The sequence below is a fragment of the Coffea eugenioides genome, chromosome 4, assembly GCF_003713205.1.
Source record: "Coffea eugenioides isolate CCC68of chromosome 4, Ceug_1.0, whole genome shotgun sequence".
Lineage (NCBI taxonomy): Eukaryota > Viridiplantae > Streptophyta > Magnoliopsida > Gentianales > Rubiaceae > Coffea > Coffea eugenioides.
Window position 1 is genome coordinate 13,294,850 of NC_040038.1, and position 25,400 is coordinate 13,320,249.

General features: G+C 34.0%; 2 protein-coding genes across 2 annotated transcripts; both read right to left on the minus strand.

Annotated features, from left to right (window-relative positions):
- Window positions 1–4,861: 4,861 nt before the first annotated feature.
- LOC113768700 (dof zinc finger protein DOF5.6) lies at window positions 4,862–7,249 on the minus strand. Its single transcript, XM_027313152.1, has 2 exons — window positions 6,927–7,249; window positions 4,862–6,059 (listed from the first exon to the last, which is right to left on the minus strand). The coding sequence occupies exons 1-2, from the start codon at window positions 6,975–6,977 to the stop codon at window positions 5,148–5,150; spliced, it is 963 nt and encodes a 320-aa protein (XP_027168953.1). The 5' UTR covers window positions 6,978–7,249; the 3' UTR covers window positions 4,862–5,147.
- Window positions 7,250–21,049: 13,800 nt separating this feature from the next.
- On the minus strand, window positions 21,050–22,752 carry LOC113769083. The gene is made up of 4 exons (XM_027313566.1): window positions 22,608–22,752; window positions 22,008–22,391; window positions 21,721–21,905; window positions 21,050–21,634 (listed from the first exon to the last, which is right to left on the minus strand). The coding sequence occupies exons 1-4, from the start codon at window positions 22,750–22,752 to the stop codon at window positions 21,050–21,052; spliced, it is 1,299 nt and encodes a 432-aa protein (XP_027169367.1).
- Window positions 22,753–25,400: the final 2,648 nt, after the last annotated feature.

The following is a 25,400-nucleotide window of genomic DNA, read 5'->3' on the forward strand; positions in this document are numbered from 1 at the left end:
TATATACATTATATATGTAGGGACAACTATTAGAAAGAATATTGTAACTAATTTAACACGGTATACAATCTTTTATAATTACTTCTTCCTCTTTATTGACCTAAACCTTGGGTTGAGGGATGGGTTGGATAGTTCCGAAGGAAGGAATGTAAGTGAAAGGTTTCGGATTAAGTCCTTCCACTTACACTTAAAAAAAAAAAAAAAAAAAACCTAAACCCTATCATATATTTTTAATTAAATTTCTCAGGTTATAAAACTTCAAGTTCATGAATTTTGCTTTTACTGTTCAGTTATTTAAATACAGAAGTGCAGATCACAAAGCAAACTGCAATCAGATCTCATAAGTTATTTGATTAATCCTAGTGTTTCACAAATTAATATATGTATTCAGTCAATGATTAAATGTACAGAAGCATTCAATGCCCAAATAAGTTACGCAATTACAAATCATCCAAGAGTACGTTAGTGGCTAATTGACTAAATAAAAAAAGTTACTAGTGAATGGTCAATCAAAAGTTACATTTTGCTTCCACATTACTCCTAGTCCAATATGAATATTGTTGACCTTTTATGCCATTATTTTGGTTCCTAATAGTTAATTATCTTTGACTTCTTTGTTATTCTACAGTAGTTTTAAGTAGGGTGCAACACAAAATTTGTATAGTTTGAGGGGTGCAAATTATTAACTATAACCAATTTAATACACATCAAAAACTCTTTCAGAATTTGAGGGGTGCACCGTCAAACATATGTAGCCCCTCCCAACATACTTTCTACGGAACCAACTCACAACGGCCGCTCCAAAGTGAGTGCTAGTGCTTGTGCTTACAAACCAAAGCCCAATAGGAAATGAATTAGTCTTGCAAAACTGACACCACTAGTCCAATTCAACCTGGTGCCAAGCATCGTGGGATAAAAGCGCGAAATAGAGGACCCACTCTGTGAGAAAGCATAGGCCGTGCAAAATTCGTGGAAGGGTCAGTGGCCATTTCTACATGTTGTTTTTGCATCCAGGTTGTTCGTGAAACATGAGGGAGAGTTCTTTTAAAGTGGAAGGATTTGGTACGAGACGTGCAATCTTAAGTTCGAGTTTGACAAGCTTCCTTCAATAAAACCACCCAAGAAATTTTTCAAGGTTTTTAATTAGCGTAGTTGTCATAATTTTCTTTAATATTTTTATTTGTTTTTAGTGTTTTTCATATGCATGTGTGTTAAATTTAAACTACGAGCCTATTTGACATATAAGTTGTCTGTTATAAGGTTTTTAACAACTTTAATTATAGTAACTTCAAAAAAATTTTCAAAATTTTTAAATTATATATTTCAAAATATTCAAAAATGTACACATTTTAAAAATTTTTCCTACAACTTCTACAGTAAATTATAATAAAGTTTAGACAAATACTCAAAAAACTCATTTGCGAAACGGGACCTACACTTGTCTAGAGGTTGGAGCTGTTGGAAAAATTGCAAAATTATCACAATACGAGGAACATAGCTAGCTGTCAAGAAGGTCGACTAGCTTCTCAAGTTTGGAGCCTGGCTGATTTAGTGTCGAATCCTCTACGAGTTCAAACTCTCGTCGTACATATCGACACTTTAGTTTAGCAATTTTGTGTTCTTTAAGTATTTTTCATGCTTGTTCCCCATATTTTTTTTGGTAGCTTTCGTGTTTTGTTCTTCAATCATTTTTAGTAGTTTTGTGCCTGTATACTTAGGGCTATTGTAATAGCTTGTTATCAATTTTTTTTTTTTTTTGCAAGTATTACACAACTTTGGTTGGTATTTTAATTGTTCTTGAGTGCACTGAAGTTTTTTTCTAAGATTCTTTGTATTTTGTTTAAACAAAAGTTTTCTCTAAGATTCTTTGAATTTTGTCTGTAAAAGATGATTGTGTATCTCTTTCTTGGAATTGTATCTCTTTCTTGGAATTGTATCTCTATGAGAAATTCCCCGTAATTATCACGATATTTAGTTTGTAATGCTCCATTTGCTCCTGGTGTTTCTCTTGGATTCGAACAAGGGGGCTGCTTCTAAGATGTTCAAGGCTAAAGCACACTGGACTAGTTTACTAATAGAGAACTTTTCTCAATGCGAGTTCCTTTTCTCAAGAATTTTGGGATATTGTTAAGCCCTTTCACAACTTACATCGCGGTGCAGATCATAACCGAAAGAGCAAATTATCCGGAAAATCACTAAACTTTTCCAATAGTAGAGTTTTGACTACTCAACTTTTAAGAATATGTATTGGTCCACAAAACTACCACAAGTGTAAATTTTAGACCATTCTATCTTTTTTTACAATTAAATCTACCAAATCCAAGGGTCACACGAGTCACAAGACAACTAGATCTGACAGGCTTAATGGTTGAAATAGATGGAATGAGGCAAAATTTACATTTTTGATAGTTTAATAAGTAAATATATACTTTTAAAAGTTAAGTGAGTATAACTCCACTATTTGAAAGGTTAAGTGGCTAGTCGGGTAATTTGCTCTTACTAAAACAAGGAACTTTCGGACCAGAGATGGTGAGCAGGAATTTTTCTTGACAAATTGTAACATTGATTTACCTATATTGAATGGAATGCCTCTATCAATTTAGTCAAATAAGGGGCTTTACATAAATTATTTCGCAGAATTTAAAAGTACTTTTCAGACCTTATTGCCTTAGTTTGTTATGTCAATCCTATAGTTTGGCTGTCCAGCACGGGAGTGGGTTGAAACAAATAGAATTTTATAGAAAATTACCATCTGCTAGTAACAGATTTCAAACTTAATTAAGTTGCCCATGATTTATAGTCTTAATTCATGTATTTTTCTAAAAATAAAATATTACATGGAAAATATGTTATTTTTTATGTAATTACTAGTGGATCAGTACATGCATATTTATAACTGAGTTTTCTAACCAATCAAATTTGATGCTATACGGAGCCATTTATTTCCCTGCTAAAAAAAAGCTTTTTTTCTTTAAAACAAAAAAAAAAGTGCTATAATATGCCTCTCCTTATCCACTAATACAACTAAAGCATTACTACAGTCAAAGGTCATGCTGGAAATGTTCAAGAAACTAAAAATAAATAATTATGTGTATATAATTAATTAATTACTTTTTGTTTTTAATTTTTATATCAAAAGGAAAAATATTGTAGTCCGTCAATTCCTTAGTAGAATTTTTCTTTTTTTTTTTGGTCAAAGGGTAATTATTTACAACTACTCTTATACTTGGGTGGAGGAGACAAAGGCTAGTGGTTGAATTTTAGTATTACTTATTTTACAAGTTATGACGTAATTACACATCACATCATGGATGACTTGAGAGCACTCAGACACAATTGGTGCTATGTAATTCTAGTACATGGAGCAAATCTCTAATGTACGACATCTTTGCATTTAGTCCATGCTAAAGTATATCTAACCAATTTTCTCGAAAAATATTTAATGAGTGCTTGAGTTTTTTTTTAAGGAGTATTAATATCATTTCCCTTTTTCTCTTGTCTTGTAGCGTTCAAGAGAAAAAAGCAAAAACCAATGACGTGTACATGAAGTTAAAATTTGATCTATATTCTACATGAAATTTTGTGAAAAACTGTACTTGGATGCCTGTTTTTGCTTGGAACATTCAAATAATACTTGAAAATTACATAAAAATATAAAAATTATCCACATATTAATACCTTTTTTCTCTATCAACCACCGCCCTCCCCTTCTCTCACCACCCATCTCCGTCCTCTCGAGACTAGATCAGGAGGGAAGAGAGGAGGCGGGGGTGAACTGGGAGGGACATAGATGTAAGTTTTAGTAGCATTTGTAAAAATATATTAAATAAACTCTTAAACCACAACATAAAGATATTATTAGAATGCATTTGCGTTTTAAATTTATAAGTTTAATGGTTAGAGAAGAGTTCTTAAAGCTTTCTCGCTGTCAAAATTAGAAATCGAATTTCATATGCGACAACTGAGGGAAAATAAAAAGTTTCACAAGAACACCCATAAAAAAAATCTATCCTTAACCATAGAAATATTTTGCTTAAACAGACCTTGCCTTCTCGGAGGACTATAGAAATCAACTTTCAACCACCTCCCATTCGACAAAATCATTGCACCAAGACAAATCCCAAGATCGCGGGACGAAAGAAGAATGTGTGTTTGCCTTTTATACTTCTGATATAACCACAAAGTCTAAGATATCATCAGGACATCAAATCAACGTCTTCCACGTTAATCTCATCAAAAGCGGAATTAACGTGAAAAACTCTTACATAAGCAAAGTGAATCAAATGTCAAAATGAAACCTGGTTAGTCTAGTTCACTACTTTTACGGAGTAATTTGACCATATTTACATGAATCACGCCATTGTGGCACCGTAATTCTTGAATTTTAGCAATGCATTAAGTTTGGCAAAAGTTCTAAACAAGTAAATTTCCAGCAAATGGTAGATTTTACCATTTGACAGATCCAAATGATGCTCTAAGCATAATGGTATGGTCCATATGAGTGTAAAGTAAAAAGAATGCAATAGCTTATATTCTCTATTAAAAATGCCTGCCTTTAAAAGAAAAAAAAAAACTTCCGAGCCTGAAAAGCTGTTTCGTTATGCTACTTTACCAATAATACTACTTTACCAATAATATTTTATATCATGATGATTTCACCAAATTGGGATACCAGCACATAAACATGCCAGTACAATTGAAAAAGGATATACCTACTTGTAAATACATTTTTCAGTTTCACACAATAGACATACAACTGTATTCATGTGGGTATTAAACACAATTATGTCTTCCTCAATATGTCACCAAATCTAGAGCTAAAATTTGTTACATTCAGAGAATATTGACAAAGTACTATCAATTGCCAAATAGGACAAGCAGAAAGAAGTTACATATATGAATTAAATGCACTATAATACAGTCATATTTAGACTCTCACAATCATCTTTCACACTCTGCTTGTCATCACTCTTAACGGGGATAGTAGATTAAAGGGAAAAAGCAAAAGATAAAGAACCTACATAGTAGTACAAGTTAAATAATTGTAAACTAATTAATAATAATACTCAAGCTTGATGCAGCATTAAATCCTAATTAAGACACTGAATACAAAGTAATTAAAGTTGTAGTTTTCATTTAAACTTAGTTTAGACTAAAGGGTTTGTTGTAGGAGTTCCGTAACCATTCATCAAACCAGGCCATGATGATCCCACTCCATTATAGTAACCAAAAGAGTCCTTTCCAGCATGATCAGAACAGCCCGGCTGATCATGCCATTCCAGAGATAAAAGCTTAGCATTTGGCTTCACATCCATGGCATTTTGATCCTCATGAGCCTCATAGGGAAGCATCAGGGTTCCCGGAGTGTTCCCATCAATGGACATATTCCCAAATGGAGCGGTACAAAAGTTGTGAAAATTTGGAGCTGAAATCATCCCTGCTGGACTACTCATTTCACAACCTAAAATACCCATATCCCCATTTCCCATAAAATCATAGTTTCTTGAAGAATTACCAACCAAAGCTTCATATTTGTTCTCCATGAAGTCAATTGGTGTAGGGTTTTCAAGCATGAGATTGTACTTATTCTCCATGAAACCATTAGCATTCCCCAAAATATTACTTAGGTGTTGGAATTGCATTTGATCAGGGAAAGCAAGGTGAAGATCAGTTGGATTCATGGTTGGTGATGTTGCTGATGATGACGATGATGATCCAAAGTTTTGTGGGTTGGAACCTGATTGCTGATGAAGATGCTGATCATTAGATTTCTTGGAAGAAACCTTTTTGTTCTTTCTGCAACCACCACCAACCGGAATGTTCCGTAGTGTTCCTCCTTTAGTCCAGTACCTTCTGCAGGTCTTGCAGAAGTACCTTGGCTGAGAGAGGCTATAGTTGTTGTAGTAACAGAATTTGGTGTGTGTTGAATCACACCTTGGGCAGTTGAGAGCTTGATCATGTTGGGGCCTCAGTCTCCTTTCTATCAATGGTCTCGAGCATGTGAGCATGTCCCCAGATGGTGAAGAAGAATCCATTCCTGTCTCCTCGTGAATTGTGCCCTGACAAGAGAAACCGAATAAAAGTAGTGGAAACCTGTCAGAATTGATCAGAACTCATATCACAATAATTCCGGCAAAACTCTTAGCTATAGCAGCAGCAGTAGCAAGAAGCATAATTACCGCCTTGCCTGTTTTTCACATGTTGAGAAAGCCAGCATTGATTAACAAATAACCCAAAGCAGAAAAGTGTAGAATGTGGATCAACTTTCTGTACTAAAGCAGAAGAGCCGCACCTTATTTTCTTGTCTCAAAACATAATCTGCTATTATAATAAAGAAATGCAAAGGATCTTCATGTTTATAATTTGCTATTGTTGAAGGTTCTTTTTCAATTTTCTGATGTATGTAGTTCACAAAACGTCCTTTTTGCTTTGAGTTGTGGCTGCTTGAGAAGAAATCTTTTGATGTACATATTAGTCATAGCCACCTTTGTACAACATTGACAAGAATGATTGCTATTATGATCTTGCAAACTAGATTGTAGACTATAAGGTCCTAGTGTCTCCATTGGTCTTCAAGCAACCTATAGTTTTTACACCAAATTTGCTAGGTCGACATCACTTCTTTAGGACACTACTATAAACTTCTTTCAAGGCATTTATGTAAACTTCACATTTTAGCAAAGAAAGTGTACATTTTTCCATTCTTGTTAATTATACCTACTTAAGCCTCCTACAACTCTTAGAAACCAAAAAAAAAAGTTCAAAAAAAAAGGAACAACACCATTTTTGCATGATCCAAAACTTGAGGTGGTGATGCATTATAGCCAAAATGAACCACAAGAAAAATGAGTTGGAGGTAAATTCACATGGCTTTCTAACACACACACACACACAAAATATAGAGGAGTTATATGGTATGTGTTTACCTGTAACCAGTCAGATGAATCCATGCAGACTTGAAGAGAAGTAAGACCCATGAATTGGAGCAAAATGAAGTACAGTACACTATTTTGCAAGCTTCCAAGAGAGTTTGTGCTGCCAAATCCCAAATGCTGGCTAAACCTTTCAAATAAACACCATTTTTTACCCTTTCTCACTCAAGACACTTTGAACTCTTTCAAGTGCTCTAGTCTACTACTATTTTGAAGAGAACTAGCTTGGTTGTGGAAGTGAGAATGAGAAGGATTGATTTAGCTTGTGGGTTGGCACTTGGCAGTGGATGAGATGGGGGGGTTGGCAGTGATTGTGAATAAGAAGGAAGAAAAAGGCACTGGTGGTGGGGTTAAGGGAAGAGGGTTGGGGATGGAGGTGGGGCAGAAAAACCTGTGCAAGCAAGTCATTGTGACACAAAATCTGGATTTTGTTCACATATATAATGGGTTTTGATTTTTCATTATTGTAAAAAAAAATTCTTGTATTATTACTTAAATATGTTATCCAATAATTGTTCAGGTACACACGTCACATCACAAAAATATTATAGTAGATAATAAAAAATGAAATTCAGCTAATTTTTGTTCCAAAGGCACCAAATAAATGGTAATTAGACGGTATATTTTCTTTTTACACATATGAGTTTAAATTTATGTCACATATGCTATCTATATTCATGGACTTCATAAGTTTGTAATTGTTAAGAGTCTAAATTTGTTCAATGCAGTATATGAAATAAAGTCAGAAATGACTTGGTTGTTGATACAAAAACTAATTACCACGAAAATTAAAGCTTGGTTGTACTTCTAAACGGAAAATATTCACCACACTAGTATAGTATAAGTAATGAAATTCTTGTTTTATCTTTTATGAGCCTGTTTTTTCATTAGATTTTCATTGTAAAAAAAAAAATTTCTACCCTTACCCGACAATGGTTATGAGGACAACAACATTATTTCCGAAGAGCTTAGGTAATATTTATATCATTTAAGCACTTTCTAGGAATATTGGATCCATAATACTTAGATGGTCATAATGGATCAATATTTTGAGCTTAAAATGTCACCAGGTGAACCAATTTTATAGCAATAGCATGGAATTGAAACAATTGATGTTATTTCAAAAAAAACACTAATATTTTCATTCAAAATTAAAAGATATTGACGATTTAATTAGTCTTCAGAAGTTATAAAAAATCAACTTTTAATAAATTCCCTATTAATTTCTTAATTGTTGGAGATGGAATCATGGAAGCAGCTCCTAAGCTTACTAATCTTGCTGCTATAAGCGTCGGTGACAACTTATGTGGGTCCCGACAATGTCTATATAATGTCCCAGCCTTGCGCGGACCCACAAAATATCAACTTGCAAAGACGAAAATTTTGGACGGCTGAGGTTTGATTTTTTCATTCGGTTGAGCGATTTATAGCCGTCAGATTTAAAGAAGAAGAAAAATTTTCTATTATTTTCTTTCTAACGTCAGAAATCACGGCGTCGTATTCAGCAGTCTATGTCTGAACTCTGACGTGACGACTGAGAATATTTGGGTCCTCGAAAAAAGAAAGAGAACAAACAACGTAGCTAAAAAACCGAAAGAGCACTCTATCGAATTGTGGACCCCATTTTTTTGAACTGAAAGAACAAGAACGACATATGGACCCCTTCTCACTTCTCCTCCTACAAGCAAAGGATAAATTCTCCCCTCTCACGTGTCTCATTCTCCGTTGACCACGTGCCTTCTTTCTTTAGGGCTTTTTTTAATTTTGATTTGATTGGACTAATAATTTATCTGTCTTCGTGGCTAATATCAGCCCTGTTTGACGGACAAGTTTTTTGCTAAATTTTCTCTTATAAAGTTTTTAACAATTTTAGCTATACAGTAATTTTAGAAAAATCTCCAAAATTATTGTTATACACATTTTACAATACCTAAAAACACACAAATTCCTTCTTTCTATTCTTTTTCTTTCCTCCTCCCACCTCAACCCACCACCACTAGAGCTGCTGGCCAGCATTGATCGGCAACTCCGCCAGCGACCATTTTTTTGGTTGGCAACCGGCAACTCTGGTCTAGGAGTTTATTTGAAATATTATTTGAAATAATTATTATAGCTTTTTTTGTGATTTAATATATGTGAGATATGAAAGGTGATTGGAAAGAGAAAAGGTTTATTCAAAAATGTGTTTGTGATAGAAGTAAATAATTATTATGTAAATAATGCCTATTCGTAATTTTTTGTGATGTATGTATTTGTAATGACAAATTATATAAGTATGTTTAGATGTGAGATTATTTGAAATCTTTTTTTTTTTTTTTTTGAAATGATACTATAGTACGTTCTATATGTGAGATAAAAAAGTAATTAAAGAGATAAAATTACAATTAAAAAATATATTTATAACGTAATTAAAAAATATATTTTACAAATAATAGCTAATCCAAAAAAATTACATATTGGCTCAATTAGTAAGTTAGAACATTTTTTTCTGGGATGACAAATAAAGCTCTACTTGACAAAGATTGAGTGAAGGATAAATTTCTCATTTCAGAGAAAAAAAAAAAGATTTACTTAGATACGTACTAAAATGCATGTTGTGGGATCAAAACCAGGCATAAATAAATACCATCTTCTATCTTTTCTTTTTCCTATTTTACTCTCTACTACTTTGGTTTACATTTAGCTTTACCTTTTTTTGTACAAGGTCGAGGTAGAGGGGAGGTAGAATGGGAATACTTACCCTTCTTTTGCCGACTAATTCGGGGATACTGTCCCCTGATACATAATAGTATATTAGTATATAAAGATACCTTAAAAAATGTATATAAAGATACCTATAGGGTGTTCTTTAGGATATTTTCAAATGCTTTTTTCGCATTCTACTGTCTTTTCTATTAGTTAATGATTTTTCAGTATATGCAACTTTTTAGATAATCAAACCAAATATAAAAGATTAGTGGTTGAAATGAAATTCAAAAAGTGGGCACATGGATGGCACCAAAATAAAGAGTGGAAAAAGAAAATGGATCGCAAAAGTTCTACAGAAAAAAATCCTCATTTGTGGTATAGCAAAAGAGTAATGCTTGTTAAACTTTAAAAAAGCAACAAACAAGATTAAGCTCATGATATACCATTCTTCAGATATACCCATAGAAAGTTAGTGTATTCATAATTAGTTCCCGAGTACATTTCTACTTTGAATTGAATACTGCTTAAGATTAGCAATGGAACAAAATCACAATGCCCTCAAGTCGCAATAATTAAATATCTACAAATTTGAAAAACAGCACTATAAATATTTGACGGCCAAACAATCTTTCAAACAATGTATTTGTCTTTTATCCTAGGAATGATTCGACTACTCTTTTAACGTTATTATTATTGAAGGTTGAAATTTTAAGAATTAGAGGTTCTGCATTGAAATCTCCCTTCTCCCTCCTTACTTTTTTAAATACCTGTCTTCCTCTACTTAAAAAAAAATATTATTAATTATTAGAATAATCATTGGTTTTCATCTAATTAACATGAAGATCTCAACTAAGATTCATATAAGTTGAAAGTATGTACTTTAGTTTTTGCATCATAGGTCCCTAGCTAAAAAGTTTCTAACATGTATTAGAAAAATATAATATAGCTACAGAATTTACCTCTTATCTCTACTAAAAAGTGTGCGCCTATATGGTTTCAACTCAAAGTACTTGCTCTATATCTATAGACATTCTTCCCTGTCAAGCTGCTTGCAGTCATCAAATCATTATGCTTCTTACTCCAATCAACAATAACTGAGCAGAAAAGAAGAGAAAAATTCAATCAACAATGATCATTGCGTTGTTATGTTGGCCCCATTAATCATAGGATACTCATTCTCATTGCATTTACTGTTCATTAAGCAGGAGATGTTGGAATTAAACCCAACCGATTAATCTTAGTATTGTTCTTCATCTGCTTTCTTTCAAATTTGTTTTGTTACTACCCCCTTTTTTTGTACCATTTCGAATCTCTTTTCTTCAATTATCAACAAAAAAAAAAATTTAAATCCAGATCTAAATTAACTAAGACGTTTGAGGATCAATAAAATAGTAAGAAATTAAACAATCTAATGACGATTGTCATATTTGATATTCAATTCATAGCTCGGAAAGCTTTAGTCGGGCATTAATTCATAGCTCAGGTATAAACTAGAAATCATTAAACGCACAAAAATTCATTATTTCGATGAAAAATTTAACACACTTTTTATTTCAATGCTCTGTACTTTTGGATACGTAAACTAAAATTATGTAGCACAGACATTATTTTGTTTCTTGGGAAATTATGTGGTTACGTACGGACATTTTGCCTATAGACAACCAAGAAATCGCCTTGATTATGAATAATTTCATACATTGCATAATATTTTGTAACCTAAACATGCACAAAAGAAATGTTTAGGGAAACCTAAACAGAAATGATATCAATTAAACAAATATAACATACTTCATGTTTCAAGGAAGACCATCTGGTCACAGTCTGATATAATTACCTCATTTCGGACAAATTTTAGAAGGTCTAAAGTTACAGACAAATCTGTACCATAGAAGGCAGACTACTGAATTCCAAGTTGTCTTGTTTGATATGATCCTTTATAAAAATGGTTCTTATTCCTTACTTTGCAGGAAAGGCTGAAGCAGAATATTTTGGAAATGTGTGTCAAACATATGGAGTAATAGTTTCTAACCTCTATTCGCTCACTAGGTTGCTGAGGTGAGGGGGAAAGGGGGTTGAAGTCTCTAATTTTCAACATATTTGACAACTATATATTCTTCTATTAATTATTTTGTCGTAAAGAAATTTATACTAATCCGTAGGGCTAGAACTTAGTTTACAAATTAATGCAATGAGATAGGGAAATTATATTTAGCACTCCTGAAAAAACCCTCTTCTTTCTGTTACATTGGATGAAGTTTAAGGAGTGTTTGAGATTTTTGAGAAACGTTAATATCATTTTTCATAAGACACGTGAATATATAGTTTTCAGTCTATTTGTTATAAGTTAAGTTTAAAATTAAAATTCGAACAAAGATTAGAATTACAGTGGTCTGCAGAAGTCAGCATCGAGGAGGAAACTTGTAACCTTTATATTATTCTGCTTGAAAAAGGACTTCTAATTTTCTTGGACCAACTAAATCCTAATGAAGAAGCAAGACATAAATATATCCATAGACAATCTTGATCTTGAAGCTACATGAATCTGAATGCTACTTTTGATCATCAATCCCTTTCTCTTTTTTTGCGTTAAAATAACTAGACAATCAAAAGTTGATTTTACAAAACTTTAAAACAAGAATTGAATTATGCTTCCTTTCTTCTCATGCAAGTCTGTCGTTCCACTCTAGGCATTAGGCAACAAAAAAACAAAGTATTACTACATGACTGTAAACTTCGGTACTTCATGTCTGTATTCAAAATTTAAGTTGTATTGGCTCTACTAGTCTCAAATATGGATGACCAGAGAATCAGAATCTCGAATATGGATGTCTAAAAAATAAAAAAAAAAAGGTTTAAACTTGAGGAATTTATATATATGTTTAGTTTTAAAAGAAAAAGAGAAGAACTTGGAGAATTTACTATTAAATTGTGGTCCTATTTCATGAATCATGAGCATGCATGGTCCATTCAGCATACCTCGTAGTTTGTGTAGTCAAAGTGATTCTTCCTCTACGGCTAACCTACTCTCATGCTCTTGCCCTGCAAAATTCATCCTGCCCCAGTCCTCCTAATGTCCTAAACCAATAAAATTCCTAGGATTCCGGCTACCCACCGATCTGATGGATTGTGGAGAATTTTGATCAAGTACAACGATATAGGCATATAGCCACAGCCAATCTGTTAAAATGACACAATTATTGCTCTTCGAGTCTAAATTGCATTTGAACTTTCCTAATTATTTTATACCTCTCCACACCTTCCTCACTCCCAACTCTGTACGTTACAGAATTTGAACATTGTACCTGAATAATGTATTTCATCACATACTGCTGTGGAAACAAAAATTTAGAGCGTGACATCAGTGGCAGGGAGGGTTCGAGTTCCACGCTGTATGTTTCCTCACTTCACTCTAGTTTTTCCTTGATGAATTATCTCCAATTGTGTGGAGAGGCAAGGTAAGAAATAAACTAAATGAATGTAAATTTTTCAAAATATTGCTAAACTCTAATACAAAATATTAAGTTTCGCCTAGACTTACAATCTAACGCATAGTTTGGCAGCTTAGATTTGATGGGAAAAGTAAAAAAATAAAAATGAGAGAAGATAACTCTTCTGATGTTTGGGAGTTGTGAAGCGATAGAAAAAAAAATGAAAATAAGACGATTTAGAAATGATCACTTTGACAGTTAGATTTAAAATTTTGGGCGGAAAACAAAAGAAAGTTGAAGGAAGCTTTATAAAATTTTTTAAAATACCACCCTAAGTGTCTATTAAACAAATTTTTATTTACATGTATATCCAATGTCATTTCAATTTTTTTCTAAACTCCCAAACAACATCAAAACTAAATCTCTTCTTTTGTCTTCTTTCATAAATTAGGCTTTTTCCCCTTTTCTTTTCTTTTCTAAACTCCTAATTAGCTGTAAATGATTGTAAAGTTTTCAAAAATATTGTTAGCTCTGAAATGATCTCTCTCTCTCTCTAATGATTTTAGTTTTATTTGCCTAAAATTATAGGGTTAATTCCACTTTGTCCCCCCAAACTTTGGACGATTATCCACTTAAGTCCCTAAACTTCAAAATGGGACACTTAAGTCCCTCAACTTATAAAATGGGACACTTAAATCCCTAAACCCTTATAAAATGGGACACTTCGACCACCAATGGCATTCAGGATTTGTTAACAATTTTCCTTAAGTGAGAGGTATTTATAAGTTTAGGGACTTAAGTGTCTCATTTTGAAGTTTAGGGACTTAAGTGGGTAATCGTCCAAAGTTTGGGGGGTCAAAGTGGAATTAACCCAAAATTATATTATAAATTACTCAAAGGTAGAATTTAACTATGCAGATGTGCATATACAAAATATCCTGGTTTTGTACAGCAATTATCAAAGTAATTCACAAGTTATTAGTTCCATAGTCCCAAATCCGAAGTTCTAAATTAACAGAAAAACCAAAAAGAAAAAACATTCGCCGCACAAAATGAAAATTTTCATTTACATAACAGTGAAAAACTTTACTAGATCGTAATGTAACCATTTTCCCATAAGATCACTCAATGCGTGATCTAAATTATTGATAAGTTGGCCAATTGGCTTTCTACAAAAAGTCGCATATAAGCAGAGTTTCAAGTCAGTGTGGTGAGGGAGAGGGTTGGGTTGTGCGGGTAAACGAGGGAAAAAAAGGTCAGTGGGTGATCATATTCCACCCCATGCCAAGAAACGTTATGGAAATGGGCAGGGACAGTCATCAACAATTCACGTTTATGATTGGAAAAAAAAAATATGAGGTTCAAATTATTGCACGTATATCATTTTTAAAGCCATGTGTGTAATTCATAAAAATTTTGTTTTATATTTACTTTGTGTTCAAATTGAGTTACACATTAAAGAAATGAATAATCTTGTGAAATTGGATAAAATCGATGTAAACGATTGATTTGATAACAGTTTGTGCCCCAAATCCAAAATATATGTATACCTTAAATTGTGCAATGTTGTACCATTGCTCATTATCTACTTTTCCCTCCTCTTATGACGCCATAGTTTCTCACTTACCCTGGTCATTGAGCACAAATTAAAAAAAGGAGTTTTTTTTTACCGAGTCTCAATACACACTTGTTAGTATACTTAAATCGCATTTAACTTATCATATGAATACACATAATAATAATTATTATCATCCCTTACATTTATACACTTTTCCTAATTAACTTTATTTTAAAAAATTAACACCTGAATTACATTTAACTCATTACAAAATGAAGAAGTTCGAAAATTTTAACATCTATACAACATATATAGTTAGAGGCGTGGCAGTTGGTGCAAAAAATTTTGGTCATTTTTTGAACTTTCAACTTCAACCTTACAAATAATTAGATTTTATGCTTATCACCTAATTACATTTTGCCTTTATAACTACTCATAACCACATTAATCTAACAACCAAATTACTATAACATTATAAACTTTGGAACATGTTTTGCTTGTTTCATAGATTAAGAGCATTAATCGATAAAATTGTCACAAGTGTACTGATTAGTTAGCTTAGGCACCAACTTATAACAAAAAATTATTTGATGGTCAAAACTTAACCCGACTAATAGGTCATTGGCCACTGAAGTTTTTTGCCCTAAACTTTATATTAATTTGATTTCTGTAAAAAAACAAAAATTTTGGATAAAATTAATTCATTTTAATTATTCCTAAATTGCACACACATTAGGCGTGCCCTTAATAGTAATTCATTTCTTGTTCGTTTAATTGTGTATGCAATTTTTTAGAAACTCACAACATTTAAAACTCATTTCTGAAATTGAATTGCATAATTAACTTGTGGGGCCACAAACTCTGCCGTCAAGCACAGCGAATCCATCCATGCGCATGCGCGAGATAGGGCGTCAGCGGCGCCTGCGGGCTGCGGGCGCAAACACGCTGCAGCAAGCCAAGCAGGGAACAGAAACTCGGCAGCAAATAGCAATGGGGTATGAAATGTTGTTCTCTAGTGCTGAATGATCAAAGAAGGGGACAGCGGTCAAAGTCCTTCTTTGTCTGCAAATTAGACAAATCTAAGGGGCGGTGGACAAGATCTCTTATTAGTCAGCTATACAACCAATTTTAATTTATTTTAAATTGGTTTCTTTGCTTTGCAGTATTAGTTCACTAAAATGAGTGGTTTGTTTGTTAACTTGCTAGTTGCTATGTGAACATGCCTTTTTCATGGGTATATTTCGATCAATTTCATTCATGCATGTGTACAAGCCGACCATTCGTGCTCTATTATCTTGTGATTGTCCCTTTTGGATCAATATCATACTAATTGTCGCCCAATTGGATAGGAGATTATTTAAAAACGTTTATCCGAAATAATACTGTAATACTGTGTATGATGTAATGTTCGTGAGATAAAAAAGTGATTGAAAATTATATTTATAATGCAAATAGAACAAAATTTATTTATTTATTTATTTTTTTGCAAACCTTGATAACCAAAGAGACCGCTTTGGATTTGGAATTTTGAGTTCAATGGCACTAGCACTTTTCACTTGTGTCCAATTGTTACCCAATCCAAGGCTACGTGCCCGAAGAATTTGCAGATTGTGAAAGTATTTAGCTCGTTTGGTTTAAGAGAAAGTGAGTGAGTGATATCAGGATAAATTGTTCTTCAATTACTTGTACTAGGATTCTATTATGGATTAATCTTCCAGTTAGACAATGTATACAATAGTAGGAGTTCACAGTCATAGGATTGATTAATCTTTTTATATTCAGTAGAGAAAGTTATGAATTCCTTTTGCCATACATATCTATTCTTTTTTTATAATATGTATTTTTACGGTAAAAAACACTTGCACTATCTTACACTTAAGTGGATAGAAACTAGTTGCGTTACATGAGGAGTTAGAATGAAAACCCATCTAAACAACCAGAAGGGTGCAGTCGACACACTATTTAAATTTTTCTAACTACAAAATGTGAGATATGAACCTTCAACATACAAGCCAAAAAAGAGATTTTAAATCCCTACTCTTACCCAACTTGCTTATATTACAAATTGGTTTTTCCCATCCATCTATCATCCAAGTACGAAGAATACCACTTGCCCATTTGAATCTTTGTTCCCATAAAAAGGGATTTATTTTGGTTAACTATGATATTAATTCCATATACAAAATTGAGCGAAGCAGGAGGGAGAAGACATGTGATCATTAATCCAATCTTATATCGTTGAATGAACCAAATGGAGCTTCAATGGATTGATTCTCAATTCTGGCTCACTGAGAGTAAAATCGCAACTCACAGCTTCATTTTTTTTCTTCTCTCCCGTACCCCAAACTTGGTCGAATACAAGTCGTAAGATATTCATTGGATAAAACCTACTTCGTTATGTTTCATTTTTCATTGTCAAATAAGAGCTGCCGCTTATTATTCAAATAGGCTCGTGCCAGTTGACGATCATGTACTGCATAAGAGATGTAGTTTTCTTTGTAGTTTGTAGGTCAAAAATTCAAACTTCTAAGTCTTTAATTATTAGGCGGGGAATGCCCGCACATCGTGCAGGTGTTTGGTGCATATGATTAAAAAGAATTTTTTAAGTACTTGTGGCGAGCAAGTAAATGAAGATAAAAATAAGACAATAATGCATATTAAGGAAATTTAACTTCTGCTGAAAATCATTATAAAATGCTGAATATCAAGGCTAAAAAAAATAATGTAGTCCTGGAAGCCGAAAGGGGGAAAACCGAAGAATGCGAAAGAAGAATTGAAAGAGCCATAACTAATATTCAAAGAATAATTCAGCAGTAGACCCATATTATTGGCCGTTTAATTAGGATGTAAATAGTGTTTTGTTGCTGGTAGAGAAACTGTTTCAAACAGCTGAACTTCAGACATAGGAAAGCAAGTGTTGATATAATTATGAGTGTTTCAAATAATTGAAATGGAGTTATACTGCAATTACACTGAGGTTATCATTAACGTGACTCTATTTTAATTACATAATAACCCCATTTAAGTAATTGCACAAAAACACACGTTTATATGATTTGGACCAAATGTACAAATGATCGCCAAATAAGCCCACATTCCACAAATACCCAGTGTATCTATAAATACAAGCTTTAAATGTACAAATATGGGGGGCTTTAATATAAAAACATCCAAACACATGCTGCGATCAGTTGCACAGAAAGCTTGAAAAAAGCAACATATTTTTCAAATTTTCAAAATGCCTCCGTTCATGCGGTTGAATTAAACTCTCTCTTTGACTAAAACTCAATCTCATATAATATACGGAAATTTATATAGTGTGTAGTTGTGCACCATTCTAATTTAAAGTTAGAATTCTTTCCCCTTAATTCTCTACATATTTGGCTCTTCTAATATAAGTTGGTATAGGAATTGTGTAAATGTTTCAACCAATTAAGATAATTGAAGGGCCTAACGGCCCATTAGATGGATTGATATTTTTAAGAATTTTTGTCAAAAAAATATACTATAATAATTTGATATATATAAAATACAAGAATGATTGAGAAATTTATTTACGAAAAACACGTAAAAGTTTTTCTGCGCCAAATCACGATTCAAACAAGGTAGTCACTAGCAATTGCATTTTGGTTGTACTTGTGGGGTTAGTTTAGGTGTAGTTTGTGAAAATTCTTGCTAAAAAAAAAACAAGGCAGTCACTTTAAAGCCGCTTATAAAGCCCACGTACTAGTGCATTAGTACGCCAGCATATTGGGCCGGATGTACTTTCCCTAAAAGGGTCTAGTACTAGATTTTCTTGTGCGTTGTAATTCGTTTAAACTAGTAATTGTTGTACAATGATGTATGTAAATTATACAATTCATTGTAATCGAAAAACAATAGTTTAATGTAAAAATATGAAATGTTAAAAGAGGAAAAATTAAAACACAGTAGTTAATACTGTTGGAAATCAATTAACAACTAATATAATTAAGATCACGATGATAAGGCATAAGATAGTGATTTTTGTTTTTATTTTAGCTATGAGATAAGAAATTTTCTTAAATGAGGCATGAGATGATCGTAATCAGGACCAGGCTTAGGAATTCTTTTTACCTAATTATAATGAAGTTACCACTACAATTAATTGGAGCTACAAATGGAAGTTTAAGAAATAACAATATGTTGTAACACCAGAAAGTAGTATACAATCTTTATTCATTTTGTTCCATAGATGCCCTTGTTGTGAATAAGAAAGTTCCATCCTTCAAATGCCTTTGCTTTAAGTGTTAGTGTGAATTTGGTAGCGCTAATTTAGAGATGAAGTTAGTCAATTTAATTCTATTTATCTTTTCTTTGTAGTTACAAAAATATAGAATTATTATAGATGCAGTTATTTCAAATAATCAATTAGGTGGCAACGACATATATTTTATTTTAATCAAGTATGCTCATAAACAATCTTTAAAATCTCTTTTTTTTCTAATAAGGGAAAGATGGAATTTAAAAAACATGAAGAGAGAGGGCCGAAATTGTATGGATTACAAGATTTTCAAAAAATATTTTAAATTTTGTTTTGCTTACATTATACACACAATTTTCAATCACTTTTTTATCTCACATGCATCACATCATAAAAAGTACTATAATAATTATTTCAAATAACCTCCTATCCAAACAATTAATTCTAAAATTTTAACCTTAGCAACTAACTATTGTAATACACGTATATGCAAGAAAAAGAGTGAAATTAGCATATTGCTATCATGTTTCTCGTGATGGTTTTGTTCATTTTGGATGGCTGCGCTTGATTATTTCCTCCCTGTGAGATATACTTGCTTGTCATCAATTGATATTTCCTTTTTCTTTCTCTTATTTTTCAATTTTTCCTTTGTGATATAGGAGGATGTGGGCTCCAAACTGGAAAGAAGGAAATTATTCAACTCAAATTATATAGGCAAGCCCAGAAGGCAGTTCTTGTCCGAGACCAAGAGAAATTTTTATGAATCATGTGCTATTAATTATTGTTGTTCTCCTTGTCAGGCGACCAGCTCTTGCCAGCTCCTGTCACTTAAGGTGTTACTAATGGATTCTAAAATGGGATATTCTTTCCATATTACACCTCTAATGAACATCCCAACAAGGTATACTAGTTAAGAATCTTATTAAACTTCTAATTACTGTTCTAAATTCCTTATTTTTTTTCCGAAATGATAGAATTTTATATCATCATAAACTGTACAATTTGGGAGCAAGGGCTCCGATATTTACAAGAGTGCATTTAAAACTATGGAATGGCGTAGTTCCACTCCATGTCACAAAAGTTCAAAAGAGCAATTTTGCTCAAACTGTAGCATAAGCTATCAGTACCTTCATTCAACTTCTCAAAAGAGCACATTCAAAACCATAAGGACATTTGCTGGACATCCTCCATAATAGCAGCTATCGCTATATTCCCAGCTTTCCCATTTTGAAATTATGTCATCATCTTCCTGTTTTCAAACCGTATGTTGATTTTCCTCTATCTTTTTCCTGCTGTCTTGACCATGCATAATCTCACTGCCTCTGCCAGGCCTTGATCTTTGTTCCCTGACTGTCTCTCTCTTAATGACCAAGCTGCTATCCCTTGGTTTGCAACATTCAAAGCTATGATGCCAATACCAAAGGATTTGTCTTCCTTTTGGTGTTGGACTGCAAGCTTCAGAATTATAGTCTCAACATCTACTTGTTCCCCTTGTTCATTTCCAGTTTGCCTTCTTGTTTCTGCTGTGGTCTTTTTCAGATTGTGTTGAATTGCTTCCATGTGTTCCTTTCATTCCTCAGTTGCCTTTTCACTAACTTTAAACTGCTCCTGTTGTGAGGAGTTGAAGATTCTTGCATTTCTAGCTTTTCAAATCTGCCAAAGCACATTAACTGTCAAGGCTATGTGATCTTCACCTTCGTTCCTAGTTCTTGCATTCATCATCATGTTCCACCACTGTTTGAAGCATCCAGCTTGGTCTTGTAGTCTATCCCATTGTATCAATGCAAATTTCCAAATTTTCTTTGCTTTCTTACACTGTAGTAGCACATGCTCAATGGTCTCTACACTTTCTCCACACCCACAGCATACAGGATCTCATTTTCTTATTCTGTTGAAAATTTGAGCCTTGACTGATAACCCATTGTTGATGCATTTTCACACAAATATTTTCATTTTGTGTTTAATAGGCATCTTTCATAGTGCTTTCCATAGTTCCCTGTCTGTTTATTGATAGCTGCAACCCTCATTTTTGCTTCTCTTTGCCTTCTTTTCCTTTTTCTTTTGCTGTAAAGTTTTGTATCCATTTGCCACTGTGTATTAACCATTGCTGTTGTGCTTCCATATCATGCTATCTTCCAAGTCAGACCAACTTATTGGAATGCTCAGGATGTGTTCTGCATCCTCCTTGTTGAAGACTTTGTAGATCAGAGTCCTGTTCCATCTATGTTGAACTATGAGTTGTGAGATTTTTTTGCAGGTCACTTCCCTTTGGTTTCTGTGTCTTTATCCTCCCACTTTTGTCATTGTTAATCCATTTGTCCTTCCAGATGTTAGTGTCTCTTCCATTCCCAACTTTCTTTTTACAGCCATCTTCGATAACTTCTCTAGCACTCATTAGACTTTGCCAAATCCAGGATGCATTCTTTGGCACTTTGCCTTCTAGCATTGAATCTTTTGGAAAATATTTCTCTTTCAGTACTTTGCTTACCAAAAGATTTGGTTGTGTCACTATTCTCCAGACTTGTTTTGCCAACAAAGCCTTGTTGAACATTTGAATATCCTTGAATCCCATTCCACCTTCTTCCTTGTTCTTGGTGAATTTTTCCCATGCTATCCAATGTTGCTTGTTTTTCTTGTCCTTTTGTCCCCACCAGCATCTTGCCATCAGCAGATTTCCTTGCATAGCTTCTTTGGGAGTTTGTAACAAGACATGGCACAAGTTGGAATAGCCATTGTCACTGCTTTCACCAAAGTTTCCTTGCCAGCTAGGCTTAGCAATTTTGTTTTCCAGTGGTCCATTTTCTTTCTGATCTTGTGCTTTATGAAGCCAAATATTTGTTCTTTAGTCTTTCTGATTATCATTGGCAATCTCAGATATTTCCCTTGACTCACTGTCTGGATCTCTTTCAGCCCCTCCTTTATTGCTTCTAATGTTCTCTGATCAGTGTTTTTGCTGAAAAACACTAAGGATTTCTCCAAATTGATAAGCTGACCTGAAGCTGCCTCATACGGTTTTAAAATTATCTTCAGCTTTTTGGCCTCCTGTTGATCTACTTTGCTCAATATCAGTGAATCATCTGCAAAAAAAAAAAAATGGGTTAGTGTAGGTCCATTTTTCCTGATCTTCATTCCTGTCATTGTTTGATTTGCCTCTGCTCTTCTGAGTAGACTTAAGAAACCTTTTGAGCAAATGAGGAAAATGTAAGGTGACAGAGGGTCATCTTGCCTTAGTCCTCTTTCTGACTTTACAAACTCTCTTGCTTCTCCATTAACACTGAAAGAATAAGACACAGTAGTAATGCATTTCATTATCCAATCTATCGAAGTTTCACAAAATCCCATTTTGTCCATTATAGCTTTCAAGTAATCCCATTCGACTCTATCATAGGTTTTAGACATATCCAATTTAACAGCCATGCATCCCATATGCCATTTCCTTTTGTTTTTCAGATTGTGTAGGAGCTCATGAGCTAGGATAACATTATCAAGAATCTGTCTGCCTGCCACAGAAACAGACTGGTTTTTGCTTATGCACTTATCTAAAACAGGTTTGAGCTTATTCACTAAAATTTTTGAAATGATTTTGTATAGAACAGAACACAAACTAATGGGCTTATAGTGCATTAAGTCAGTAGGAATCGGGATTTTGGGAATCAAGGAGACAATAGTATGGTTTATGGATTTGAGCATGTGACTAGAATGAAAAAAAGCTTGAACTGCCTCAACAATATCATTTTTAATGATCTCCCAATAAGTTTGATAAAAAAGTGGTGACATACCATCATTTCCTGGGGCTTTATTAGGATTCATAGAAAACACAGCTGTCTTAATTTCATGTTCATCAACAGGTTTGACAAGGATTCTGTTCATTTGATCTGTGATATTTGTTGGAATCCCCTCAAGTATCTCATGAATGCTGTCCATTCTTGTTGCTGTCTTTGAGGCAGTGAATAACTGTCTGTAGTACTTAGTTATTTCCTACCCTACTGCTTCTTCTGAATCTGTCCAGCTCCCATCTACTTTCTGCAGTTGGTTCATCTTGTTTGCTCTTCTTCTTCCATTGACAACCGCATGAAAGTATTTAGAATTGTTGTCTCCCTCCCTCAGCCATTGCAGTTTTGCTTTTTGACTCCAGAATTTTTCTTCTTCATGATATGCAATTTTCAGTTGTTTCTTCAGAGACCCCACTTCCTCTTTTGATAGCTTTCTATCCTACCCCCTTTTTCCTTCTAGTTTGCCTTTGATTTCATCTATCTTTTTTTTGGTATTACCTATCTTGCTTTTATGCCATTTCAAGAGATTTATCCTGCAGTTTGTGATTTTCTTAGTAACCTTGAACATTTTGGATCCTTCACATGGTGTTTTTCAGGCCTTTTTGACTACCTAGAATCCATTCTCATATTGCACCCATTTTTTATCAAAGAAGAATCTTTTTTTCCTCCTTCTGTTTGCTGGGCAAGTATCTAGTAATAGGATACTGTGATATGATGCCCAGTTTTCAACATGTGTAAATTTTGCATTGTTAAACACCTCTAACCACTCAGGAGAGCATAACCCTTTGTCTAGTCTTTCTTTTATTTCCTCTTCTTCATCCCAACTATTCTTCCATGTCCAAGGTATTCCCTCAAATCCTATGTCCACCAGATTGTTCCTGCTGATGAAATCTCTAAAATCTATGAATGTCCATTCTTCTCTGTCGCTTCTACCCCATTTTTCCTCTTTACACCTTATATCATTGAAATCCCCTATGATCATCACTTTCTCACTCCATAATCTTTTTCTCTCAGTTATTGTGATCCATTGTTGTTTCCTCACCTGTCTTTCACAACTGGCATAGATTGCTATTATCCTCCAGCCCACCCTTATTTCTTCATCTTCTATCAATGGTTCAATGGTGAATTCAGTATATTGGAGTTGCTTTATTTTAACTGCATTTGTCCAAAATAATGCCATTCCACCTGCTCTATTCACTGCATCCACTGCATAACAGTTCTCCATACCCAGTTTTTTTTTGTATTTTATGCATCATAGTTTCCTTATTTTTGGTTTCATTCATCATAATCATATCAGGGGAGAGGAGTTTGTTGAACTCCCTCAGTTGGGGAACCGTCAAGGGGCTCCCTGCTCCTTGACAATTCCACACCATTATCTTCATGGGTTACTGGGGGACTAGTTAAGGCTGATCCCCATCCCTTCCCCTTGTGAACTACTCTGGTCATTTGCATTCTCACATCTTATCTTTTTGCATGTCTGTTCCTGTTTTGTGAACTCTTTCATTTCTTCATCCCTCAAATGAAATTTCCTTTTTCCCAGATCTTGTGACTCATTCTGTCATTCTGTGATGTCCATTAAAGGTTGTCTCTTCCTGTATTGTATTTTGACCCCTCGTTTGTTCCTTCCTGTTCCTTTTGGTTTCTGTGTCTCAACAGTCTCTTGTGTATCTGAGTCTACCTGCATGTATTCAGAATCTTTTCTTTTGTTCCCTTCCAGCAGGTCAATGTTGGAGTCTCCTTTTGCTATCTCCCCTGTCAATGATTTCTCAGGTTGCAGTGTTCTTGGTTTGTTCACCAGTTGTTCCAAGTTATTATTATCAGTAGCAGCTAACATCCCTTCATCACCCTCCTACTCCCATCTCAGTTGTCCTCTCCCCATCTCCTGAGCTTTTCCTGCATCTTTTCCACTTTCTCTCTCCGGACACAAATTTGTTGTGATTGGTTCTTGATTCCTGTCCCTTTCCCCTCTTTGCTCCATATTATTTGCTGCCATACATTTCTCTATGAGTTCTTTCTGTGGTAGTGTGGGAGACTGGAATTTAGGGATGAGTTCTCCATTCCTGTAAAACCAATGCTGCCTATCTTTAACCTTACTGTGAGAGTAGGTATTTTTCTTCTGTGGTGACAATTTCCCTCCTCCTGCTCTCAGCCAAGGTCCATATTGGTTCTCATTTTGTTCTCTGCTTAGTATTATTTGTGTCTTGCAGCTCCTCTCACTATGTCAAATCATTCCACAATGATAGCAGAAATCTAGACATCTTTCATATTTAAACTGTAACCATTTATAACCTCCATCCAATTTCACAGTTGTTCCTCTGGGAAGAAGTTGGTTTAAGTCCATGGTAACCCATAGTTTCAAATGTTTTCCTTCTTTTCCTCCCCCTTGTGGTATGATTACCTCCTTCACTTCTGCAAATATACTCCCTATTTTCCTGCCAACTTCCTTGGCAATCCAGTGTATAGGAAAGTTCCACACCTGTACCCATAATGGAGCTAAATTAAGCTGATTCATCCTCTTGAATCCCTGCTTTCCATGGTCTAAGTACCAGAATCTGGTTATTTATAATCCATGGTCCTTCATTTTGAATTTTTTCCCTTTTTTCCACTTTTGGGATAAGGAACTGGAACAGATTTGGTCCAAGTTCAGTTGTTCTTAGCTCCTCAGGGTACCCAATGCTGCTGTTACAAACTTCTTTACACCTGTGAAATTTGCTATTTTTTCACTCTTAATTCTTCCAATCAAGCTGTTTTGGCATTCCATTATTCCATTGTCAGCATCGTTTACATCTAATTCAGCTC

What these genes read in the sequence shown, in the direction of transcription:
- LOC113768700 (XM_027313152.1), bottom strand. Translation starts at nt 6,977, where the DNA reads ATGGGTCTTACTTCTCTTCAAGTCTGCATGGATTCATCTGACTGGTTA. An exon ending in ATTCATCTGACTGGTTACAG is followed by an intron (nt 6,060 to 6,926) that starts GTAAACACATAC and finishes TTCTCTTGTCAG; the next exon opens with GGCACAATTCACGAGGAGAC.
- LOC113769083 (XM_027313566.1), bottom strand. Translation starts at nt 22,752, where the DNA reads ATGGACAGCATTCATGAGATACTTGAGGGGATTCCAACAAATATCACA. An exon ending in TAAAGCCCCAGGAAATGATG is followed by an intron (nt 22,392 to 22,607) that starts GTATGTCACCAC and finishes CAAAAATTTTAG; the next exon opens with TGAATAAGCTCAAACCTGTT. An exon ending in TTTCCTCATTTGCTCAAAAG is followed by an intron (nt 21,906 to 22,007) that starts GTTTCTTAAGTC and finishes TTTTTTTTGCAG; the next exon opens with ATGATTCACTGATATTGAGC.